At 42.9% G+C, this 20,962-nt stretch overlaps 1 protein-coding gene across 1 annotated transcript; it reads left to right on the plus strand.

Moving 5' to 3' along the window:
* The first annotated feature begins 527 nt into the window (after positions 1 to 527).
* On the plus strand, positions 528 to 20,590 carry LOC123998654 (homeobox protein Dlx4a-like). Its single transcript, XM_046303727.1, has 3 exons — positions 528 to 1,114; positions 5,096 to 5,292; positions 19,690 to 20,590. Exons 1-3 carry the CDS (start codon positions 778 to 780, stop codon positions 19,939 to 19,941), a joined length of 786 nt encoding a protein of 261 aa, XP_046159683.1. The 5' UTR covers positions 528 to 777; the 3' UTR covers positions 19,942 to 20,590.
* The last annotated feature ends 372 nt before the right edge of the window (positions 20,591 to 20,962 follow it).

The raw sequence follows: 20,962 nt of genomic DNA on the forward strand, positions 1-20,962 counted from the left end.
AGTATAATAGCCACTATGTTGTGCTTCTGTGCCCTCGCTTGAGTCTAGTCATGCGTAGGCTAAATCACGCATTTGCGCCAGATGGAAATGTAATGTATAGTATTGTAATGTAGCTATGTGTATCGCGTATTAATTAGGCCTGTGTACATATATAATAATTGATTATGCTATGGCATAACTTGTGCGCAAAAGATTTGTCCTCACGTAAAAACATCACTGGCAAGTTGTCAAGTTTGTTGACCATCTTTGCAAACGCTAAAAGGCTACATAACAACATCTAAACATGCTTGACATTAAATTAGCCTAGTTAATATCTGTTACAGTAGGCCTATCTTCTCATTTAGCATAAATGGTTTCCAAATTCTGCTGCATTGACATGTCACTGCAGCCCAAACTGGAAGACCGACTTCATGTAGCTTGTATTAATCAAGTTAAATATGGTTTGGCCTCGAGGCAGGATGACATGATTAGCCACCGCAACCAATGAGCAGGCGCGCTTGTGTATGCCAAGCGAGGTAGCAACAAGTCTAAACCATATGCACAAAGTGTTCTGAGAAACAGTGCAGGTTTTCCTGTTCTCTTTTTAGAGACGATAAAATAAAGGGACTGTGTAATTTAGAATTTGGAGACAAACGGAAGGATTTAGGAAATAACCTCGTCGCTTCGTGCTATTAGTATTGGTTTTGTTTTTTTAGGTAGCATAACTTGCCTACTCAGTGGATATGCATCGGTCCCATCTGTAGCACTCTATGGTGCCCTTAACTGCGCCTCGAGTTTATGGACCCCCGCTCAATAATGACTATGAGTTCATTGTCGGACAGTCTGGTTGCTTCTGATCCCTCCAAATCGGCATTTCTGGAGTTCGGACACGGCTATCCCGGCCACCAGCAGCACTCCCCCGGCTTGTCCCACAACCACTATCCAGTGCACGGCTTGCATCCCGTCGGACCCTCGCAGCACGATAGCCCCTTTTCTTCCAGTGCGTCATCTTATGGCCGCCCGCTAGCCTATCCTTACCACAGCACCGTAAGCGCACACCACCCAAGTGCTTACCTGCCATACCAGCACAGTAGCCACAACAACGGTCTGGGACACACGAGAATAGAGGAAACAGGTACGTTTTAAAAAACATCCGTGTTGACATTTTGGAGTTAGTTCAATGTTTGTTGCCATTTTCAAAATGAGGTTACAGTGACGAAGGCTATACGAACGCGATTGACTTCTAAAATTAGAATCGGGCACTTATATAGCCTACCTAAACCCAATCATAAACCTGCAAATAAACCACTAATGAAATATAGGGAATTCCTAACATATAGCAAGCAGCATTACGCAAACAGTGCTCGGACCTAAAGGTGTTATCAATAAATAGGATGTTCCCATGTCACATATGTAGTCTATAACACATGAGCACGATTGAATATAATACATCATTTTAACGGTCAATAGTTGACAGGCTACTGAACCTCGAGATGTATGCACGGATAAAGCAAGGTACTCTTCTCGTCTCAAATTGATATGAGAATCTATTTTCATACGATTTCACAATATCTAGGGCAATATGTAGCCTATTTCGCCATTGCAATTATTAGTCTAATCCGATATTAGGACGGATGATTTTTTTTTTTTTTTTTTTTTATTTTACCTTTATTTAACCAGGCAAGTCAGTTAAAAACACATTCTTATTTTCAATTACGGCCTGGGAACAGTGGGTTAACTGCCTGTTCAGGGGCAGAACGACAGATTTGTATCTTGTCAGCGCGGGGGTTTGAACTCGCAACCTTCCGGTTACTAGTCCAACGCTCTAACCACTAGGCTACCCTGATTAGACCTAAGGCTAGACTACTTACTACTGGTCAATTTGCATTTATATTATTGGGCCGCAAGACAGGTCGGTTGATTAGCACAGTAATTAGCCTAGCTTACTCTCTATGATGATACACATGCAGCCGACATGGGAGGAAAAAACCGAGCCACTTTACATTTTGTCTTGTGGTCTCCCACAAAGCACAGGGTCCAGACAAAACATGTAATCTGAAAACCATTTGTCTTTGATGACGTTATTGCTTTTGTGATCCTACATTACTTCATTGATATTTTAGCATACAGATACCCGCATAGGATTACACAAAAGAGCCTCATCGTTATACCTCGTAATTTAGATTAAAACGTTAAACAAAATGCATTACAGCATTAATTCCACGTAGCCTACTGTCAATGATCAAAATAACCCTGTCTCTAGGTTTTTACTTAAAATCAAATTGTTTATAATGGCTAGTCCTATTTGGAGTGTGAATATGTTTGGAACTAAAAACTCGAAAACATCCAGATAGGAATATCAACCAATAGGCCTACTCCTCTCAAAAAAAAAAAAAATGCAATTATGATGAGTGAGTTCGCTTAGGGGTTTAGCATTCTATTTATATTTATATATTATATATTACATCATTAAATACCTGATAATCGGCAGGGATGTCATCCATCTATCGTTGACTGGCTGTGATATCTCCACTGCACGGTTGGCAATTGCCATGTTTATCAACTCTCTCCAGACATTGAAAAGTAAAACTTTTCACCCGCGTTTTAGGAAAGGGTTACAGAAATTTCGTGCGATGGGCATGTTGGAAAGTCAAGAAGTATTTAAGGCCCCAGATAATATAAACATTGCAGTCCTCTTGAGCATTAACAGATTCATTATGTTATTCTTAGTTCTCATTAAAAACCGGTCTTAGCTCTGAACAATGTATTATTATTATTATTATGATAATATAACCATGAAATCGTGAGTTTAATTCCTACCAATAACAAGATAATGGCCTAATAATAATAACGGAAACAATAGCAACAAATGTTATATCATCAATGATGACCATTTGTATGTTGCAATTATTTTTGGAACGCTATTAGCAGGCCAATATTAGTTTTAGTGGTTTTAAAGGTGCTATTTTTGATTTATTTTCGCATTGTAATTTCAGAATTTCCATAATATATCTGTCGCTAATAGTGGAATAATAGTGTTTGATTGATTGATTTCTCACCTGGAGTGGCATCTGTTGTCAAACTGAAATATATTTTCAATGACAAAAAATACAGTTTTACAGCTGTTTGAAGCTGGTGGAGCAAAACAAAATAACAGTTTCTGCACAGTCACACAGCAAATTGGCCAGTGTTACCTATAGTGTTGATTTTTCAGTATAACATTTCTAGTGTTGATTCAGGTGATAAATCAACACTCATTGGTGTACAAGTGTTGGAGTTAATAACCAGTGTTAAACCAAAACCACACCCATCAGTATCATATTTCCCAGCATGCTGTATTGCAGGTAGATTTTTTTTAGAATAGTTTGTTTTAATATCTATGTTTTTGCATGTACATTGATTGATGAATTAATCTTATGCTACTGAAATATAAATACAACATTCCTAAACGAATCAAATCTGTTACTTGGACTTTTTTCACCGGTTACTGAAAGGGTTGTTCCATTTTATATGGTTTAGGTAGTCTTATATCTTCTTCTACCTGACCTGTCATCATTCTAAATGCAGGTTGCGGGTTAATATAAATTCCAAATGTTGGCTATCCCCACTCTGGTTCGATTACAATAGGAATTACACATCACTTTGCAAGCCATCATAAAGTGACTCGCAGGCCTGCAAACCACGAGTTTCAGGCCACTGTAATAAGGCAAAATTAAGCCCCCAAAATAAGTCCTTATTAAATACTTGTATTTAGTTGAAGAATGACATTTGAATCATATTCACTTTGGATCTTCTTTGGTGAAGGCCACAGAACAAAAACAAAAAAACTGCAACAACAACCATGTCTCTGTCACGAACAAACACAGTTGTTAATTTAACACTGAAAAGTGTGGGCCTGTATAGACACTAGACCAGTGTTGATTTATTAACACTGGAGAATTGGCTGTGCAGTAGCATATGATGTAAGGCCTATGAGTTTGTTTATTATTCGCTATTTGAATGGCAGGCTTAGAATAGAAAAGGGACAATCAAGATTCAACATTTCCAATGCAACTTATTTAACTAAATAATACAATACAACTTTATTTCCCATTAGTTACAGCAAACAGCAGAAATATGTCTTCTGCTCATTCTCAACTGCCCCAGACAGCACAAATCACACATACAGTTTAGACAAGCACCGGACAAATCACACATACAGTTGAGACGAGCACCGGACAAATCACACATACAGTTGAGACGAGCACCGGACAAATCACACATACAGTTGAGACGAGCACCGGACAAATCACACATACAGTTGAGACGAGCACCGGACAAATCACACATACAGTTGAGACGAGCACCGGACAAATCACACATACAGTTGAGACGAGCACCGGACAAATCACACATACAGTTGAGACGAGCACCGGACAAATCACACATACAGTTGAGACGAGCACCGGGTCACCCCTGTATGTTGTGGGGTTAAGGGCCTTGTTCAAGGGTTTGAACCCAGCAGTAGTTCACTTGCCAGATACATTTTCCCAACGCCTGGCCCGGGATTCAAACCGGCCATCTTTTGGCCACAGGTCCAACTCCCTTAGCCGCTAGACTACCTACCACCTACCAAAATTCTCTGCAATTATTGTTCAACTTAGCAAATCAAATCTAAATCTTATGCCCATGTAAAACAAAAAGTGAAGCAGATGAAAGATCAATCTCCTAACGCTATTACACTGGTTGTATTATAAGGATGGATTCATAAAGTGTCATGTTACTATGAACACCTTGTGGGGCCTAACACAGCTGTTTCCCTAAGCACTAGTTGGTATGTGCAATCTTCATAACAATGGGGATAATGGGGAGCACTATGCAGTCATTATATTCCTCATGCTCAATGACCTCTTTTGCAACATGAGGTAGAAAAGAAAAGTTGAGCCCTTTGGGGGCAAATTAAACGGCTTAAATTAAACATGTATTATTCAGTAAATGTATGATTATTATGATGATCACTATTATTATTATTGATGGTCTTGTTGTTAATATTGTTATTATAATTCCAACATTTCTGACCTCAATTGGACTTCCCGGTGAAATAAAATACAACTTTTTCTTCTTTATCCCTTTGAAGAGCTTGAGAAGCCGACCACGGTGATCGAGAATGGAGAAATTCGACTGAACGGAAAAGGGAAGAAGATCCGAAAACCTCGGACCATCTACTCAAGCTTACAACTGCAGGCGCTCAACCAGAGATTCCAGCAAACCCAATACCTTGCGCTACCTGAGCGAGCCGATTTGGCGGCAAAATTGGGACTAACTCAAACACAGGTACATATTTCTCTATTTTTGGGCCCATTTTAATAGTCTATTTCAGTTATTTTTTACTGATATAACTGTTCAATAAGGTGTTTATTACCAGAGACTCTTCAACACACAACGATTTTGGTGGAAGTATTTTTTTTTTAATGTGGTCTGTATAGGTCTCAATAGTTCGACTGGAATACATGTACACGCATTACGCAAATTCCTATAGCCTATTGTTTACATGAGTCGGGCAACATGTCCGAAGTTTAGTCAAAATGCTGTGCGTACCCATTCTCAAAGGCACACCTATTCTTTCCATCTGGGCTACAACACTATATGCATAAGTGCCATGTTAGATACTGTTAATAAAGGCCCAATGTCTCATCAAAAAATGAGACTGGAGCCTAATGTTATGGAGGTATGTACATTTAAGGCTTTGCGAATTCCCACTCAAAGTAGTTGAAGGGTTGACCCTTTCGATGCTTTATTATTTAGCAAAGAGGAGAAAACGCTGGAACATTTGGTTCCGAGGTCAAATCAAATCCCTTTGTATTTGTCACATGCGCTTGAATACAACAGCTGTAGTCGACCTTACAGTGAAATACTTACTTACAAGCCCTTAACCAACAATGCAGTTTTAAGAAGATCCCATAAAAAAAGTAAGAGATAAGAATAACAAATAATTAAAGAGCAGAAGTAAATAACTATAGCAGGGCTATATACAGGGGGTACCGGTACAGAGTCAATGTGTCAATGTGCGGGGGTATTAACTTGCTTTGGGTGTGATGTCCTGCCATGTTCACGGAGGTGTTAGTCGACTCTAACGGCCTGTAACTGATATTGTTTCCCCTCATCAGTGTGTGGCGCACACACTTTCATGAATATTTGAATGCAACATGAATGCCCTTGGCTTCAGCTGGCAAGGCGGTTCCCAGTTGGCAGGGAGGCGAGGCAGCAGAAGAGCAGGGTGTATCACCGTCCTGTATTACTTGTCTTACTACTGTGTTATCCATCTCCTACTATTACTTACTTACTCATCTGGGTCTGTATTCACTATGGACCGGTTTCCTGGACACATGTTAAGCGTTGTCCTGGACAAAAAAAAAAAAACAGTTTCAATGGTGATTCTCAATTGAGCATTTTTTTTAGTCCAGGTCTAGGATTACTGGCCCGAGTCTCAGAGTAGGAGTGCTGATCTAGGATACATTTAGCTTTTTAGATCATAATAAATACGATTATAGACAGGGGGGGAACCTGATTCTAGATCAGCACTCCTGTACTCTGAGACGCTTAATGAATACGGGCCCTGAGCTTAGTGGTCTCCTTTAGCCGTCTTGCTTCAGTATTAAGGCCTCAGTCTCTCAGCCAATGGGTTCCTTTTGCAACTAACTCCTCGCTTCTCACCAATCTCTGTCTGGCAAGGGAAGAATAAGGGAGAGGGGTGGAACGACCGCGGCCATTTTGTCTGTCAGAAGGAATAGAGGAAGAGAGCTTAGCGAGTTATCGTGTCAAGTTTTATATAAATATTGTTAGTCCCATGAAGTTTTGGGGTTCCCAAAACGAGAGAAAAATAACTGCAGAGAAAGTACAGACTTTGGTAGGACTACATCATTTTCTATTTGGGAGAGCTTATTGCTTTCAGCCAAGTAATCATTCTATATTTCTTTAAATCTAGAGATCTCCCTCACTACGTTTGCCTGGGGACTTAAAAAAATACATACTGGCGAATCCAAAAGGGAATATGTACTCTCAATGCTGCTATACATCAATTGGAGTATAGTTTTTGGCGTATGGACGGATATGAAATGCATTCATTGATCCTCTGTGGCAAGAGACCATTCTGAACCTGTAGAGGCCGTGATGCGCTGCTAAGAGAGGAGGGCCTTAGTAATCCCATGTAAGTGCTACACGACCGATATCTGAGAAAGCGTCAACAGGGGACTTTCTGCAAGATGAGCCCTTTATACATATGACATCAGCAGCCGACATCTTTGTAACTAAGGGTGTCAGATAACTAATGTCCTCCAGAGCCTTTTCAAGTGGATGGCATTACACTGTGGCTTTTTGTTTTTGTGGAGCTAATTTCTGCTGGGTTATGCCAGATGTGCTATTACATTAATTGGTTTAATGTGCAATCCTTAAATGGATGAAATCACCCTCAACTATAGAGCTTACTGACATATAGAACTACAGTGTTGTGACCCTCCCATTCACAGACACTTGACTTTATGGTTTCAAAGACATAGAACTACAGTATTGTGACCCTCCCATTCACAGACACTTGACTTTATGGTTTCAAAGACATATAGAACTACAGTATTGTGACCCTCCCATTCACAGACACTTGACTTTATGGTTTCAAAGACATATAGAACTACAGTATTGTGACCCTCCCATTCACAGACACTTGACTTAATGGTTTCAAAGACATATAGAACTACAGTATTGTGACCCTCCCATTCACAGACACTTGACTTTATGGTTTCAAAGACATATAGAACTACAGTATTGTGACCCTCCCATTCACAGACACTTGACTTTATTGTTTCAAAGACATATAGAACTACAGTATTGTGACCCTCCCATTCACAGACACTTGACTTTATGGTTTCAAAGACATATAGAACTACAGTATTGTGACCCTCCCTTTCACAGACACTTGACTTTATGGTTTCAAAGACATATAGAACTACAGTATTGTGACCCTCCCATTCACAGACACTTGACTTTAGGGTTTCAAAGACATATAGAACTACAGTATTGTGACCCTCCCATTCACAGACACTTAACTTTATTGTTTCAAAGACATATAGAACTACAGTATTGTGACCCTCCCATTCACAGACACTTGACTTTAGGGTTTCAAAGACATATAGATCACATCAAGCCAGGACTTTTTTTCTTGAAAACAATACTTTTCCAAATCTAGTTGGAGAGATTATTGTGTATACATGCATCTGAATGTTGCATCAATTGGGACTTTAGAGACATGATATTTCTAGTATATAAAGGACACCTTTATACACTGAGTATACGAAACATTAAGAAAACAAGCTCTGTGTATCAAGAATGGTCCACCACCCAAAGGACATACAGCAAACTTGACACTGAGGAAAGCATTGAGTTCAACATAGGCCAACGTCCCTGTGGAACGCTTTCGACACCTTGTAGAGTCCATGCCCTGACGAATTGAGGCTGTTCTGAGGGCAAAAGGAGGCCAATTCAATATTAGGAAGGTGTTCTTAATGTTTGGTATACTCAGTGTATGTATATGCTAAATATGAAGAAGCACTTCTCGGAACCTCTCTGATATTATGTTACCTGGGCGGAAGCAGGAATTATTGATTAGGGAGCTATTGATAAGGTCATATTGATAAGGTCATATTGATAAGGTCATATTGATGAGGGTCATATTGATAAGGTCATATTGATAAGGTCATATTAATAAGGTCATACTGATAAGGTCATATTGATAAGGTCATATTAATAAGGTCATACTGATAAGGTCATATTGATGAGGGTCATATTGATAAGGTCATATTGATGAGGGTCATACTGATAAGGTCATATTGATGAGGGTCATATTGATAAGGTCATACTGATAAGGTCATATTGATGAGGGTCATATTAATAAGGTCATATTGATTAGGTCATATGGATAAGGTCATATTGATTAGGTCATATGGATAAGGTCATATTGATAAGGTCATACTGATAAGGTCATATTGACGAGGGTCATATTAATAAGGTCATATTGATTAGGTCATATTAATAAGGTCATATTGATGAGGGTCATATTGATGAGGGTCATATTGATAAGGGAGCTAAGTATAGATAATTGGGATCGAACATTGGAATCACTCGTGTCTTCCGGCCTTCTATGAGCAGCAACCACCTGGCAGAATAGACAGATTAGACCTTTTTGCACCAGAAACACTGACCACCGCTCGCCAGTCACCACACATTTAACTAGGGAGAGTGGTTTCCCCAAGTTGTACGGTACACACACTGAGATTTAGTTAGATATGTGGGACAGGATTTTCTGGCGTGATTTCTTGAACTACCTAGTTACCAAACATTTCAGACTGAAAGCTCTTGTCAGCTGAGTGTTGCTGTTGAAATCTAATACTTCCAATTATCATAGGAACAGCTACTTACATTAGCATGCTGTTGATTGACGTTAGGGTGAAATTCATTCATACTTAAAGTTCAATCCAATTCGGCATTAAAGGGGTAATCAGCAATCGCTATATCACTTTTTGGATTTATAATGTACCTATTGTGTCATGTTTGTCATTTATTGTCATGTCTTGTCCCTGTGCTCCCCATGCTATTCGTTTCCCTCTGCTGGTCTTGTTTGGTTCTATCCCTCTCTCTCCCCCTCCCCCTTTCACTCTCTCGCTCTCTCTTCTCTCTGTCGTTCCGTTCCTGCTCCCAGCTGTTCCTATTCCCCTAATCATCATTTAGTCTTCCCACACCTGTTCCCGATCCTTTCCCCTGATTAGACTCCCTATTTATTCCTTTGTGATCCGTTCCTGTTCCGTCGGTTCCTTGTTTTGTATTCCATGCTGTAATTGCGTTTCGCCCTGTCCTGTCGTGTTTTTTGCCGTGATTGTGTATCACCCTGTCCTGTCGTGTTTTGTGCCTTCTTCAGACGCTGCGTGTGAGCAGGTGTCTCAGTTGACTACGGCCTGCGCCTACCCGAAGCGACCTGCAGTCTGTGGCCGCTTCTCCAGTTGTTTTCCCCTCTACTATCTAGAGGATTTCAGTTATTCGGTTTTGAGCATTAATAAACTCTGTTTCTGTTAAGTCGCGTTTGGGTCCTCCTTCACCTGCATAACAGAAGGAACCGACCAAAGAATGGACCCAGCGACTTCTGACGCTCGTTACACTGCCGTCGAGATCCAAGGAGCCATGCTCGGCAGACACGAGCAGGAATTGTCCGCTGCTCGCCAGGCCGTGGAAAACCTGGCTGCTCAGGTTTCCGACCTCTCTGGACAGTTCCAGAGTCTACGTCTCGTGCCACCTGTTACTTCCTGGCCTGCCGAGCCTCCAGAACCTAGGGTTAATAACCCACCTTGCTACTCCGGGCAGCCCACTGAGTGCCGCTCCTTTCTCACGCAGTGTGAGATTGTGTTCTCTCTCCAACCCAACACATACTCTAGAGAGAGAGCTCGGGTTGCTTACGTCATCTCACTCCTCACTGGCCGGGCTCGAGAATGGGGCACAGCTATCTGGGAGGCAAGGGCTGTTTGCTCTAACGATTTCCAGAACTTTAAAGAGGAGATGATTCGGGTTTTTGACCGTTCAGTTTTTGGTGGGGAGGCTTCTAGGGCCCTGGCTTCCTTATGCCAAGGTGAACGGTCCATAACGGATTATTCCATTGAGTTTCGCACTCTTGCTGCCTCTAGTGAGTGGAACGAGCCGGCGCTGCTCGCTCGTTTTCTGGAGGGACTCCACGCTGTGGTTAAGGATGAGATTCTCTCCCGGGAGGTTCCTTCAGATGTGGACTCTTTGATTGCTCTCGCCATCCGCATAGAACGACGGGTAGATCTTCGTCACCGGGCTCGTGGAAGAGAGCTCGCATCAACGGTGTTTCCCTGCTCCGCATCGCAGCCATCTCCCCCCTCTGGCTTTGAGACTGAGCCCATGCAGCTGGGAGGGATTCGCATCTCGAATAAGGAGAGGGAACGGAGGATCACCAACCGCCTGTGCCTCTATTGCGGAGTTGCTGGACATTTTGTTATTTCATGTCCAGTAAGAGGCCAGAGCCCATCAGTAAGCGGAGGGCTACTGGTGAGCGCTACTACTCAGGTCCCTTCATCTAGATCTTGTACTACTATGTCGGTCCATCTACGCTGGACCGGTTCGGGTGCTACATGCAGTGCTTTGATTGACTCTGGGGCTGAGGGTTGTTTCATGGACGAAGCATGGGCTCGGAAACATAACATTCCTTTCAGACCGTTAGACAGGCCTACGCCCATGTTTGCCTTAGATGGTAGTCATCTTCCCAGTATCAAATTTGAGACACTACCTTTAACTCTCACAGTATCTGGTAACCACAGTGAGACTATGTCTTTTTTGATTTTCCGTTCACCGTTTACACCTGTTGTTTTGGGTCACCCCTGGCTTGTATGTCATAATCCTTCTATTAATTGGTCTAGTAATTCTATCCTATCCTGGAACGTTTCTTGTCATGTGAAGTGTTTAATGTCTGCCATCCCTCCCATTTCTTCTGTCCCTACTTCTCAGGAGGAACCTGGCGATTTGACAGGAGTGCCGGAGGAATATCATGATCTGCGCACGGTCTTCAGTCGGTCCCGAGCCAACTCCCTTCCTCCTCACCGGTCGTATGATTGTAGTATTGATCTCCTTCCGGGGACCACTCCTCCTCGAGGTAGACTATACTCTCTGTCGGCTCCCGAACGTAAGGCTCTCGAGGATTATTTGTCTGTGTCTCTTGACGCCGGTACCATAGTGCCTTCTTCCTCTCCGGCCGGGGCGGGGTTCTTTTTGTTAAGAAGAAGGACGGTACTCTGCGCCCCTGCGTGGATTATCGAGGGCTGAATGACATAACGGTTAAGAATCGTTATCCGCTTCCCCTTATGTCATCAGCCTTCGAGATTCTGCAGGGAGCCAGGTGCTTTACTAAGTTGGACCTTCGTAACGCTTACCATCTCGTGCGCATCAGAGAGGGGGACGAGTGGAAAACGGCGTTTAATACTCCGTTAGGGCATTTTGAGTACCGGGTTCTGCCGTTCGGTCTCGCCAATGCGCCAGCTGTTTTTCAGGCATTAGTTAATGATGTTCTGAGAGACATGCTGAACATTTTTGTTTTTGTCTATCTTGACGATATCCTGATTTTTTCTCCGTCACTCGAGATTCATGTTCAGCACGTTCGACGTGTTCTACAGCGCCTTTTAGAGAATTGTCTCTACGTAAAGGCTGAGAAGTGCTCTTTTCATGTCTCCTCCGTTACTTTTCTCGGTTCTGTTATTTCCGCTGAAGGCATTCAGATGGATTCCGCTAAGGTCCAAGCTGTCAGTGATTGGCCCGTTCCAAGGTCACGTGTCGAGTTGCAGCGTTTTTAGGTTTCGCTAATTTCTATCGGCGTTTCATTCGTAATTTCGGTCAAGTTGCTGCCCCTCTCACAGCTCTTACTTCTGTCAAGACGTGTTTTAAGTGGTCCGGTTCCGCCCAGGGAGCTTTTGATCTTCTAAAAGAACGTTTTACGTCCGCTCCTATCCTCGTTACTCCTGACGTCACTAGACAATTCATTGTCGAGGTTGACGCTTCAGAGGTAGGCGTGGGAGCCATTCTATCCCAGCGCTTCCAGTCTGACGATAAGGTTCATCCTTGCGCTTATTTTTCTCATCGCCTGTCGCCATCTGAGCGCAACTATGATGTGGGTAACCGTGAACTGCTCGCCATCCGCTTAGCCCTAGGCGAATGGCGACAGTGGTTGGAGGGGGCGACCGTTCCTTTTGTCGTTTGGACAGACCATAAGAACCTTGAGTACATCCGTTCTGCCAAACGACTTAATGCCCGTCAAGCTCGTTGGGCGTTGTTTTTCGCTCGTTTCGAGTTTGTGATTTCTTACCGTCCGGGTAGCAAGAACACCAAGCCTGATGCCTTATCCCGTCTGTTTAGTTCTTCTGTGGCTTCTACTGATCCCGAGGGGATTCTTCCTTATGGGCGTGTTGTCGGGTTAACAGTCTGGGGAATTGAAAGACAGGTTAAGCAAGCACTCACGCACACTGCGTCGCGCGCGCTTGTCCTAGTAACCTCCTTTTCGTTCCTGTTTCCACTCGTCTGGCTGTTCTTCAGTGGGCTCACTCTGCCAAGTTAGCGGGTCATCCCGGTGTTCGAGGCACTCTTGCGTCTATTCGCCAGCGCTTTTGGTGGCCGACTCAGGAGCGTGACACGCGCCGTTTCGTGGCTGCCTGTTCGGACTGCGCGCAGACTAAGTCGGGTAACTCTCCTCCTGCCGGTCGTCTCAGACCGCTCCCCATTCCTTCTCGACCATGGTCTCACATTGCCTTAGACTTCATTACCGGTCTGCCTTTGTCTGCGGGGAAGACTGTGATTCTGACGGTTGTCGATAGGTTCTCTAAGGCGGCACATTTCATTCCCCTCGCTAAACTTCCTTCCGCTAAGGAGACGGCACAAATCATTATTGAGAATGTATTCAGAATTCATGGCCTCCCGTTAGACGCCGTTTCAGACAGAGGTCCGCAATTCACGTCACAGTTTTGGAGGGAGTTCTGTCGTTTGATTGGTGTGTCCGTCAGTCTCTCTTCCGGGTTTCATCCCCAGTCTAACGGTCAAGCAGAGAGGGCCAATCAGACGATTGGTCGCATACTACGCAGCCTTTCTTTCAGGAACCCTGCGTCTTGGGCAGAACAGCTCCCCTGGGCAGAATACGCTCACAATTCGCTTCCTTCGTCTGCTACCGGGTTATCTCCGTTTCAGAGTAGTCTGGGTTACCAGCCTCCTCTGTTCTCATCCCAGCTTGCCGAGTCCAGCGTTCCCTCCGCTCAAGCGTTTGTCCAACGTTGTGAGCGCACCTGGAGGAGGGTGAGGTCTGCACTTTGCCGTTACAGGGCACAGACGGTGAGAGCCGCCAATAAACGCAGGATTAAGAGTCCAAGGTATTGTTGCGGCCAGAGAGTGTGGCTTTCCACTCGCAACCTTCCTCTTACGACAGCTTCTCGTAAGTTGACTCCGCGGTTCATTGGTCCGTTCCGTGTCTCCCAGGTCGTCAATCCAGTCGCTGTGCGACTGCTTCTTCCGCGACATCTTCGTCGCGTCCATCCTGTCTTCCATGTCTCCTGTGTTAAGCCCTTTCTTCGCACCCCCGTTCGTCTTCCCTCCCCCCCTCCCGTCCTTGTCGAGAGCGCACCTATTTACAAGGTACATAAAATTATGGACATGCGTTCTCGGGACGGGGTCACCAATACCTAGTGGATTGGGAGGGTTACGGTCCTGAGGAGAGGAGTTGGGTTCCGTCTCGGGACGTGCTGGACCGTTCGCTCATCGATGATTTCCTCCGTTGCCGCCAGGATTCCTCCTCGAGTGCGCCAGGAGGCGCTCGGTGAGTGGGGGTACTGTCATGTTTGTCATTTATTGTCATGTCTTGTCCCTGTGCTCCCCATGCTATTCGTTTCCCTCTGCTGGTCTTGTTTGGTTCTATCCTCTCTCTCCCCCTCCCCTTTCACTCTCTCGCTCTCTCTTCTCTCTGTCGTTCCGTTCCTGCTCCCAGCTGTTCCTATTCCCCTAATCATCATTTAGTCTTCCCACACCTGTTCCCGATCCTTTCCCCTGATTAGACTCCCTATTTATTCCTTTGTGATCCGTTCCTGTTCCGTCGGTTCCTTGTTTTGTATTCCATGCTGTAATTGCGTTTCGCCCTGTCCTGTCGTGTTTTTTGCCGTGATTGTGTATCACCCTGTCCTGTCGTGTTTTGTGCCTTCTTCAGACGCTGCGTGTGAGCAGGTGTCTCAGTTGACTACGGCCTGCGCCTACCCGAAGCGACCTGCAGTCTGTGGCCGCTTCTCCAGTTGTTTTCCCCTCTACTATCTAGAGGATTTCAGTTATTCGGTTTTGAGCATTAATAAACTCTGTTTCTGTTAAGTCGCGTTTGGGTCCTCCTTCACCTGCATAACATATTGATTCTTGAAGAATATAACTCATAAATGCTTCATGAACTTAGTTAAACAGTCGTACCCCATAAGAACCCAAAATATAAGTTTGTTTTACTCCAATGGTTGTAAACAAAGTGAATGTAACTAACACTATTTAGCCTCAGAACATGGTTCAAATGTTGATATCATGGTTGGTCAATCCTTGCGCCCATTGCACTGTCTATGAAGTTGATAGTGGTTGCGTTTCTCCAGCCCCGTCCTTCAGCTTTTTAACAAAACGGGGTGGGGAAATCACTTTGTTATAGTTTCAACAGCTAATTTAGGGATGTCCCCCTTTTGAATATCAGTGTTTTTGGAGGTCTTAGATGTAGTTGTAGACCCCCCCCCCCAACCCCCTTCCCCAACCTGCAAAGTTATGAGGACGTAGTTCACATGTCTTCTTATTTCTTGTGATTTTTTCCTTCTTCTATTATTATATTATTATTGATTATTCAATTGTTGGGTTTTGAGTTTGCAAGTAAGGCGTTTTCACTGTACTTGTGCATGTGACATTAAGACTTGAAAGACAATATTAGCGTTCTGTCATTGAAAATGATTTATGTGAGACTTGGTTTTTGTGACATCTGCATGAACTGTTAATTCCCTTGCTGGCATTGAATGTGACACACAATTATTATTAATATACCCATTTGAACACTTCTAGGTGTGCCCACATTATTATGTTTAGGCCTATGGGAGTTTATGGGAGTGAAATATGTTGGTTATTCTCCATGGCCCTACTCTTTTTTTGTTCATGTTCATCAGAACTGAGCATGTGTAAGCTAAAGGCAGAGAAAACAACGTAAAAGTTAGCAGAGTTGTGGACTTCAGTTACATGACTTGGACTACTCGAGTCACATGACTTGGAGTCGAGTCTGACTTGAGTCACAAATTTGATGGCTTGAGACTTGACTTGAAAGAAAATGAAATAACTTGAGACTTGACTTGGACTTGGAGCCTCAAGACTCGGGACTAGACTTTGACTTGAGACTGATGACTTGAAATTATCTGGACAGGTTTTGTGATGTTTTGCCACTAATTTTGTGGCACAGATTCTATGTGGATTATGCTACATGTAGCCAGAGAAAATAGCCGCAGCATCGCCCTTGCAAAAGAAAACTGCAAAAGATTGGCTAGTGAAACGCACACTCGGCACTCTGATTGGACCAGACAACTGTCAATCAACACAGGCAAGGTGTGCAAGCGAACAGATTGATGATTTGATGTACAGCTATAGGATCGGGTGCAGTGCAAACGTGAAATTGTAGGAAGAGGGGATTGAAATCAGGCCAGCAGGCAGTAGGGAACCCCAGCAATCACTGGGGAAGCCAACCCCCCCAACTTGAAAAACATGTTGACTCACCCTACTTGTAAAGAAACGCCAATGCCACGGTCTATTGTCCTAGGCTACCTGGCTAAAATGCATGCTCGCTAGCCTAACATCCATTCATGGGCATCGTTAGCTAGTTAACATTAGCCTTCTACATCTAGCTACATAATGAACTTTCATCCTCTCAGGCCAGGGGCACAACATTGTATGAATTAATGGTCGGATCAGAATCGACCATTATAATGATTGGCCAGTACGGAGAATTAAGTAAAACCACAAGTCCAAATCCATATCTCCATCCATAGCTAATTTAGGAAAGGGACAATTTTAGCTAGCCGGCCACCGAAGGACAACAACACAACAATTCAATTTTTTTCTGTCAATGACATATGCTCTCAATGGGATTTGATAGCTGGCTTCCCTTGACACTTTTTTGTTGGTGCGCCAGGACCATTCACAGTTGAACTCGCTCAGTTTAGTTCACCGCTGATTGGCCAGATGCTCACTGGCTTCCCTTGACTTCAATGCTGCTGGCGGCAACAATGTCATACTCGTTTGGACCAGACAGCATCAGATATAGATGGCCTACATGTAAGAGAGACAGAGGGGTGCTGTTTCGCTCACTCGGATGCTGTCCCCCTCGAGATACATTCAGCCTCTTGCCATTTGGGTAGGCTAATTGTATGGTCCTGGGAGCTAAGTGTTTATATTAGGTAGGCCTACCTGTTTGAACTCCTGTTAGATAGATTTGATTTGTTTCTCAATGGGTGTCTATTCAGATAGGACAGGTTAAGCCTGGTACAGAGGCTATTTCTTTTGGGCTGTTGCTTGTGTATATTTGACAAATCTACTTGTATATTTTATACGATATGGCACTTTCACCATTGGATCACCAAGACCTAATAAAACCTACACTCTGAGCACATCAACCTGCCTTGCCATCAGCTGATTTCATGCCCGTACCACAGCTACAAGGTCCATATTTTACAATTACATATGCTAATAAAAATATGTTGTAGACAAAATAATGAAAAAAGCTGTCTGGTAGACTCAATAAATAGACAAAGATTTGTAGTTGAACAGGTTGTTGCATGTGTATATATTTTTTACTTGGCTTTAAAACTTCTGACTCATCTCGACTTGTTTTGGTCTTAGAATGCACGACTTGGACTCGTGTCTTGACCACATTCTACTTGGGACTTGACTTGAGACTAAAACATTATGACTTGAGACATGCTTGTGACTCGTATAATAGTGACTTGGTCCCATCTCTGAAAGTTAGTAAAATCCTGCAGGTCCCCCTTAATAATAGTGCATTTGGAAAGTATTCAGATCCCTTGACTTTTTCCTCATTTTGTTACGTTACAGCCTTATTCTAAAATGGATTCAATTGTTTTCCCCCTCTCATGAATCTACACACAGTACCCCATAATGACAAAGCAAAAACAGGTTTTTAGAAATTTTGCAAATGTATTCCAAATATCACATTTTCATAAGTATTCAGACCCTTTACTCAGTACTTCGTTGAAGCACCTTTGGCAGTGATTACAGCCTTGAGTATTCTTGTGTATACGGTACAATCTTGGCACACCTGTATTTGGGCACTTTCTCCCATCCTTCTATGCAGATCCTCTCAAGATCCGTCAGCTATTTTCAGATCTTTCCAGAGATTTTCGATCAGGTTCAATCCGGGCTTTGGCTGGACCACTCAAAGACATTCAGAGACTTGCCCCGAAGCCACTCCTGCGTTGTCTTGGCTGTGTGCTTAGGGTCATTGTCCTGTTGGAAGGTGAACCACCGTCCCAGTCTGAGGTCCTGAACGCTCTGGAGCAGGTTTTCATCGGGGATCTCTCTGTACTTTGCTCCGTTCATGTTTCCCTTGATCCTGACTAGTCTCCCAGTCCCTGCCACATGATGCTGCTACCTCCATGCTGGTGGTGGTGCCAGGTTTTCTCCAGATGTGACGCTTGGCATTCAGGCCAAAGAGTTTAATCTTGGTTTAATCAGACCAGAGAATCTTGTTTCTCATGGTCTGAGAGTTCTTTAGGTGTCTTTTGACAAATTCCAAGCAGGCTGTCATATGTGTTTTACTAAGGAATTGCTTCCGTCTGGCCACTATACCATAAAGGGCTGATTGGTGGAGTGCTGCAGAGATGGTTGTCCTTCTGGGAGGTTCTCCCATCTCCACAGAGGAACTCTGGAGCTCTGTCAGAGTGACCGTCGGGTTCTTGGTCACCTCCCTGACCAAGGCCCTTCTCCCCAGATTGCTCAGTGTGGCCATGCGGCCAACTCTAGGAAGAGTCTTGGTGGTTCCAAACTTCCATTTAACATTGATGGAGGCCACTGTGTCCTGGAGACTTTCAATGCTGCAGACATTTTCTTGTACCCTTCCCCAGATCTGTGCCTTGACACAATCCAGTCTCGGAGCTCTACTGACAATTACTTCGACCTCATATGGCTTGGTTTTTACTCTGACATGTATTGTCAACTGTGGGACCTTATGTAGACAGGTGTGTGCCTTTCCAAATTATTATGGGGTGTCGTGTATAGATTGATGAGGAAAAAAACAATTCAATCAATTTTTAGAATAAGGCTGTAAAGTAACAACATGTGGAAAAGGGAAGGGGCCTGAATACTTTCCGAATGAACTGTAAATGTAATTAATTCAAGACATCACAACAACAATAATTCTGTCATCAGCGTGTTTGGGGTGACACTCTTGGGCAGATCTCTTATTTTGGTCCATTTACGAGCCTTTGTGAAATGTGGGCTATCTGAGCCGCGTTTTCCACTCATCTCCACAATCAATTGTAATTCATAATTAGATTTTACTAGAGCTGCTTTTACCACGCTGTGGGTGTTGCGGTTACATAAACGTCTCAACAGGCTCTCTCCATATCAAAATATCTCTGTAAATTCCCTGTATTGTTCGTATAATGGGGAAAAGCCTGCAATGAAGGAATGCCAAACGTATTGCTTGAGTGGTCTGTAGTGGGGTTTACAATTAATTCTCCTGGCAACCTGAACCCACCCACCAGCTTTATTTTGTCTTTCTTGTGAATGTTCTGTTTTTAGTCCAACGTATTGTTCTCATATGGAAAATATTTGTGTTATTCCTTGGCGCTAACAATGCAGTCATATAGCCTACAGTTATAATTGTAATAATTTAACGCTCAATTTGCCAGCATACTGGCAACAGGCAAAGGTGCATAACAATGTTATCCAAAAACAATTATATTGACAATAACAACAATGAGGCCATGGATATTATAATTTATTGTTATTATTATTATTATAGTGAGTACTGAGTAGACTAATAGTAATAATAATAGCTTATCAATGATGATAACGATTACAATAATAGCCTAATTGCAGGCTTAATATACTAAATTGTATTTATTGTTGCAGGTTAAGATATGGTTCCAGAACAAACGCTCCAAGTACAAGAAGATCATGAAGCATGGCACGGGCGGACCGGAGGGAGAGCATCTGCACGCTGGGTCATCCGGGTCTCCGTGTTCCCCGGGGATGCCGCCACTTTGGGACGTTTCCATGGCAAATAAGGGGACGCCTGCGCACTCCGGTGGATACATGAACAATTTCGGACACTGGTATCCAAGCCATCACCAGGAATCTACGCCGAGAACTCAAATGATGTGATAGGATATGGGACAATGGAATGGAATTCTGTACGCTCTCCTCTTGTACATGAACCGCGTAGCCTATCCCTTTTAAACATAGCTCCAAGCCCCAGCTATCACATTAGAGACTTTTCAGTTTTTGAAATGGCCGTTTAAAGGTATTTTGTTTGGATTTCATCCGAGGTTTTGCCTTACAATTTATTGGACAAATGACTACATGGATTTTGCTTGGAGGCCTATGTGGATCTGTATTTTCTATGCAGTTCAGTTCCAAATAAATCCTCAGTGGTCAACTATGCACTGCAATATTATCTATTTTTACGAAATAAGTTTGAGCATGAAAATGCCTAATCCCGTCCCCATGAGTTACAAAGCAATCTAAGTTAAATTCAAACGTTTACATTTCACCTGATAAGTAATAATTATAAACTCATGCCTAACTGAAATGATGTCTTTGCATCAAATATTTAAACCACACATACACACACATATTATATATATATCAAATATATGTGTGTGTGTGATTTAAATATTTGATGCAAATACATATAATTTCGGTTAGGTATGAGTTTATAATTATTACTATTCTTAATATTATTATTATTATTATTATTAGTAGTAGTAGTAGACTATTATTATTATTATTATTAAAGTTAATATCAAAATATGCCAAAAGTGTTAAAAAAAAGGCTTCTACGGCGCAATAATAAAACTAACATCTCACATAAGAAAGGGTCATGTATTTTACCCTAAAACATCTGGAAAAGCAATAGAGGGGACTATTTTAACATTGACAATGATTTTATAAAATGGCCATGTCAATTAAAGGTAATTTGGGACGTAGCTTGTTAAATAAAGCTTTCATTCCAACAGTATAATTACCAGCAATTTGCAGGCAACAAAATATCCCTCTCCAAAACTGAACGTCCAAAGGAACTAATAGGAAAAGGACAAGGCGCATCCATCGGCTGTTGCGGCTCTACAAGGCAACGGAATCGTCATTAACCGAAATGACTTGCAGGTGTAAGCTAATTGTAGCC

Source organism: Oncorhynchus gorbuscha, linkage group LG16 (assembly GCF_021184085.1).
Source record: "Oncorhynchus gorbuscha isolate QuinsamMale2020 ecotype Even-year linkage group LG16, OgorEven_v1.0, whole genome shotgun sequence".
Classification (NCBI taxonomy): Eukaryota; Metazoa; Chordata; class Actinopteri; order Salmoniformes; family Salmonidae; genus Oncorhynchus; species Oncorhynchus gorbuscha.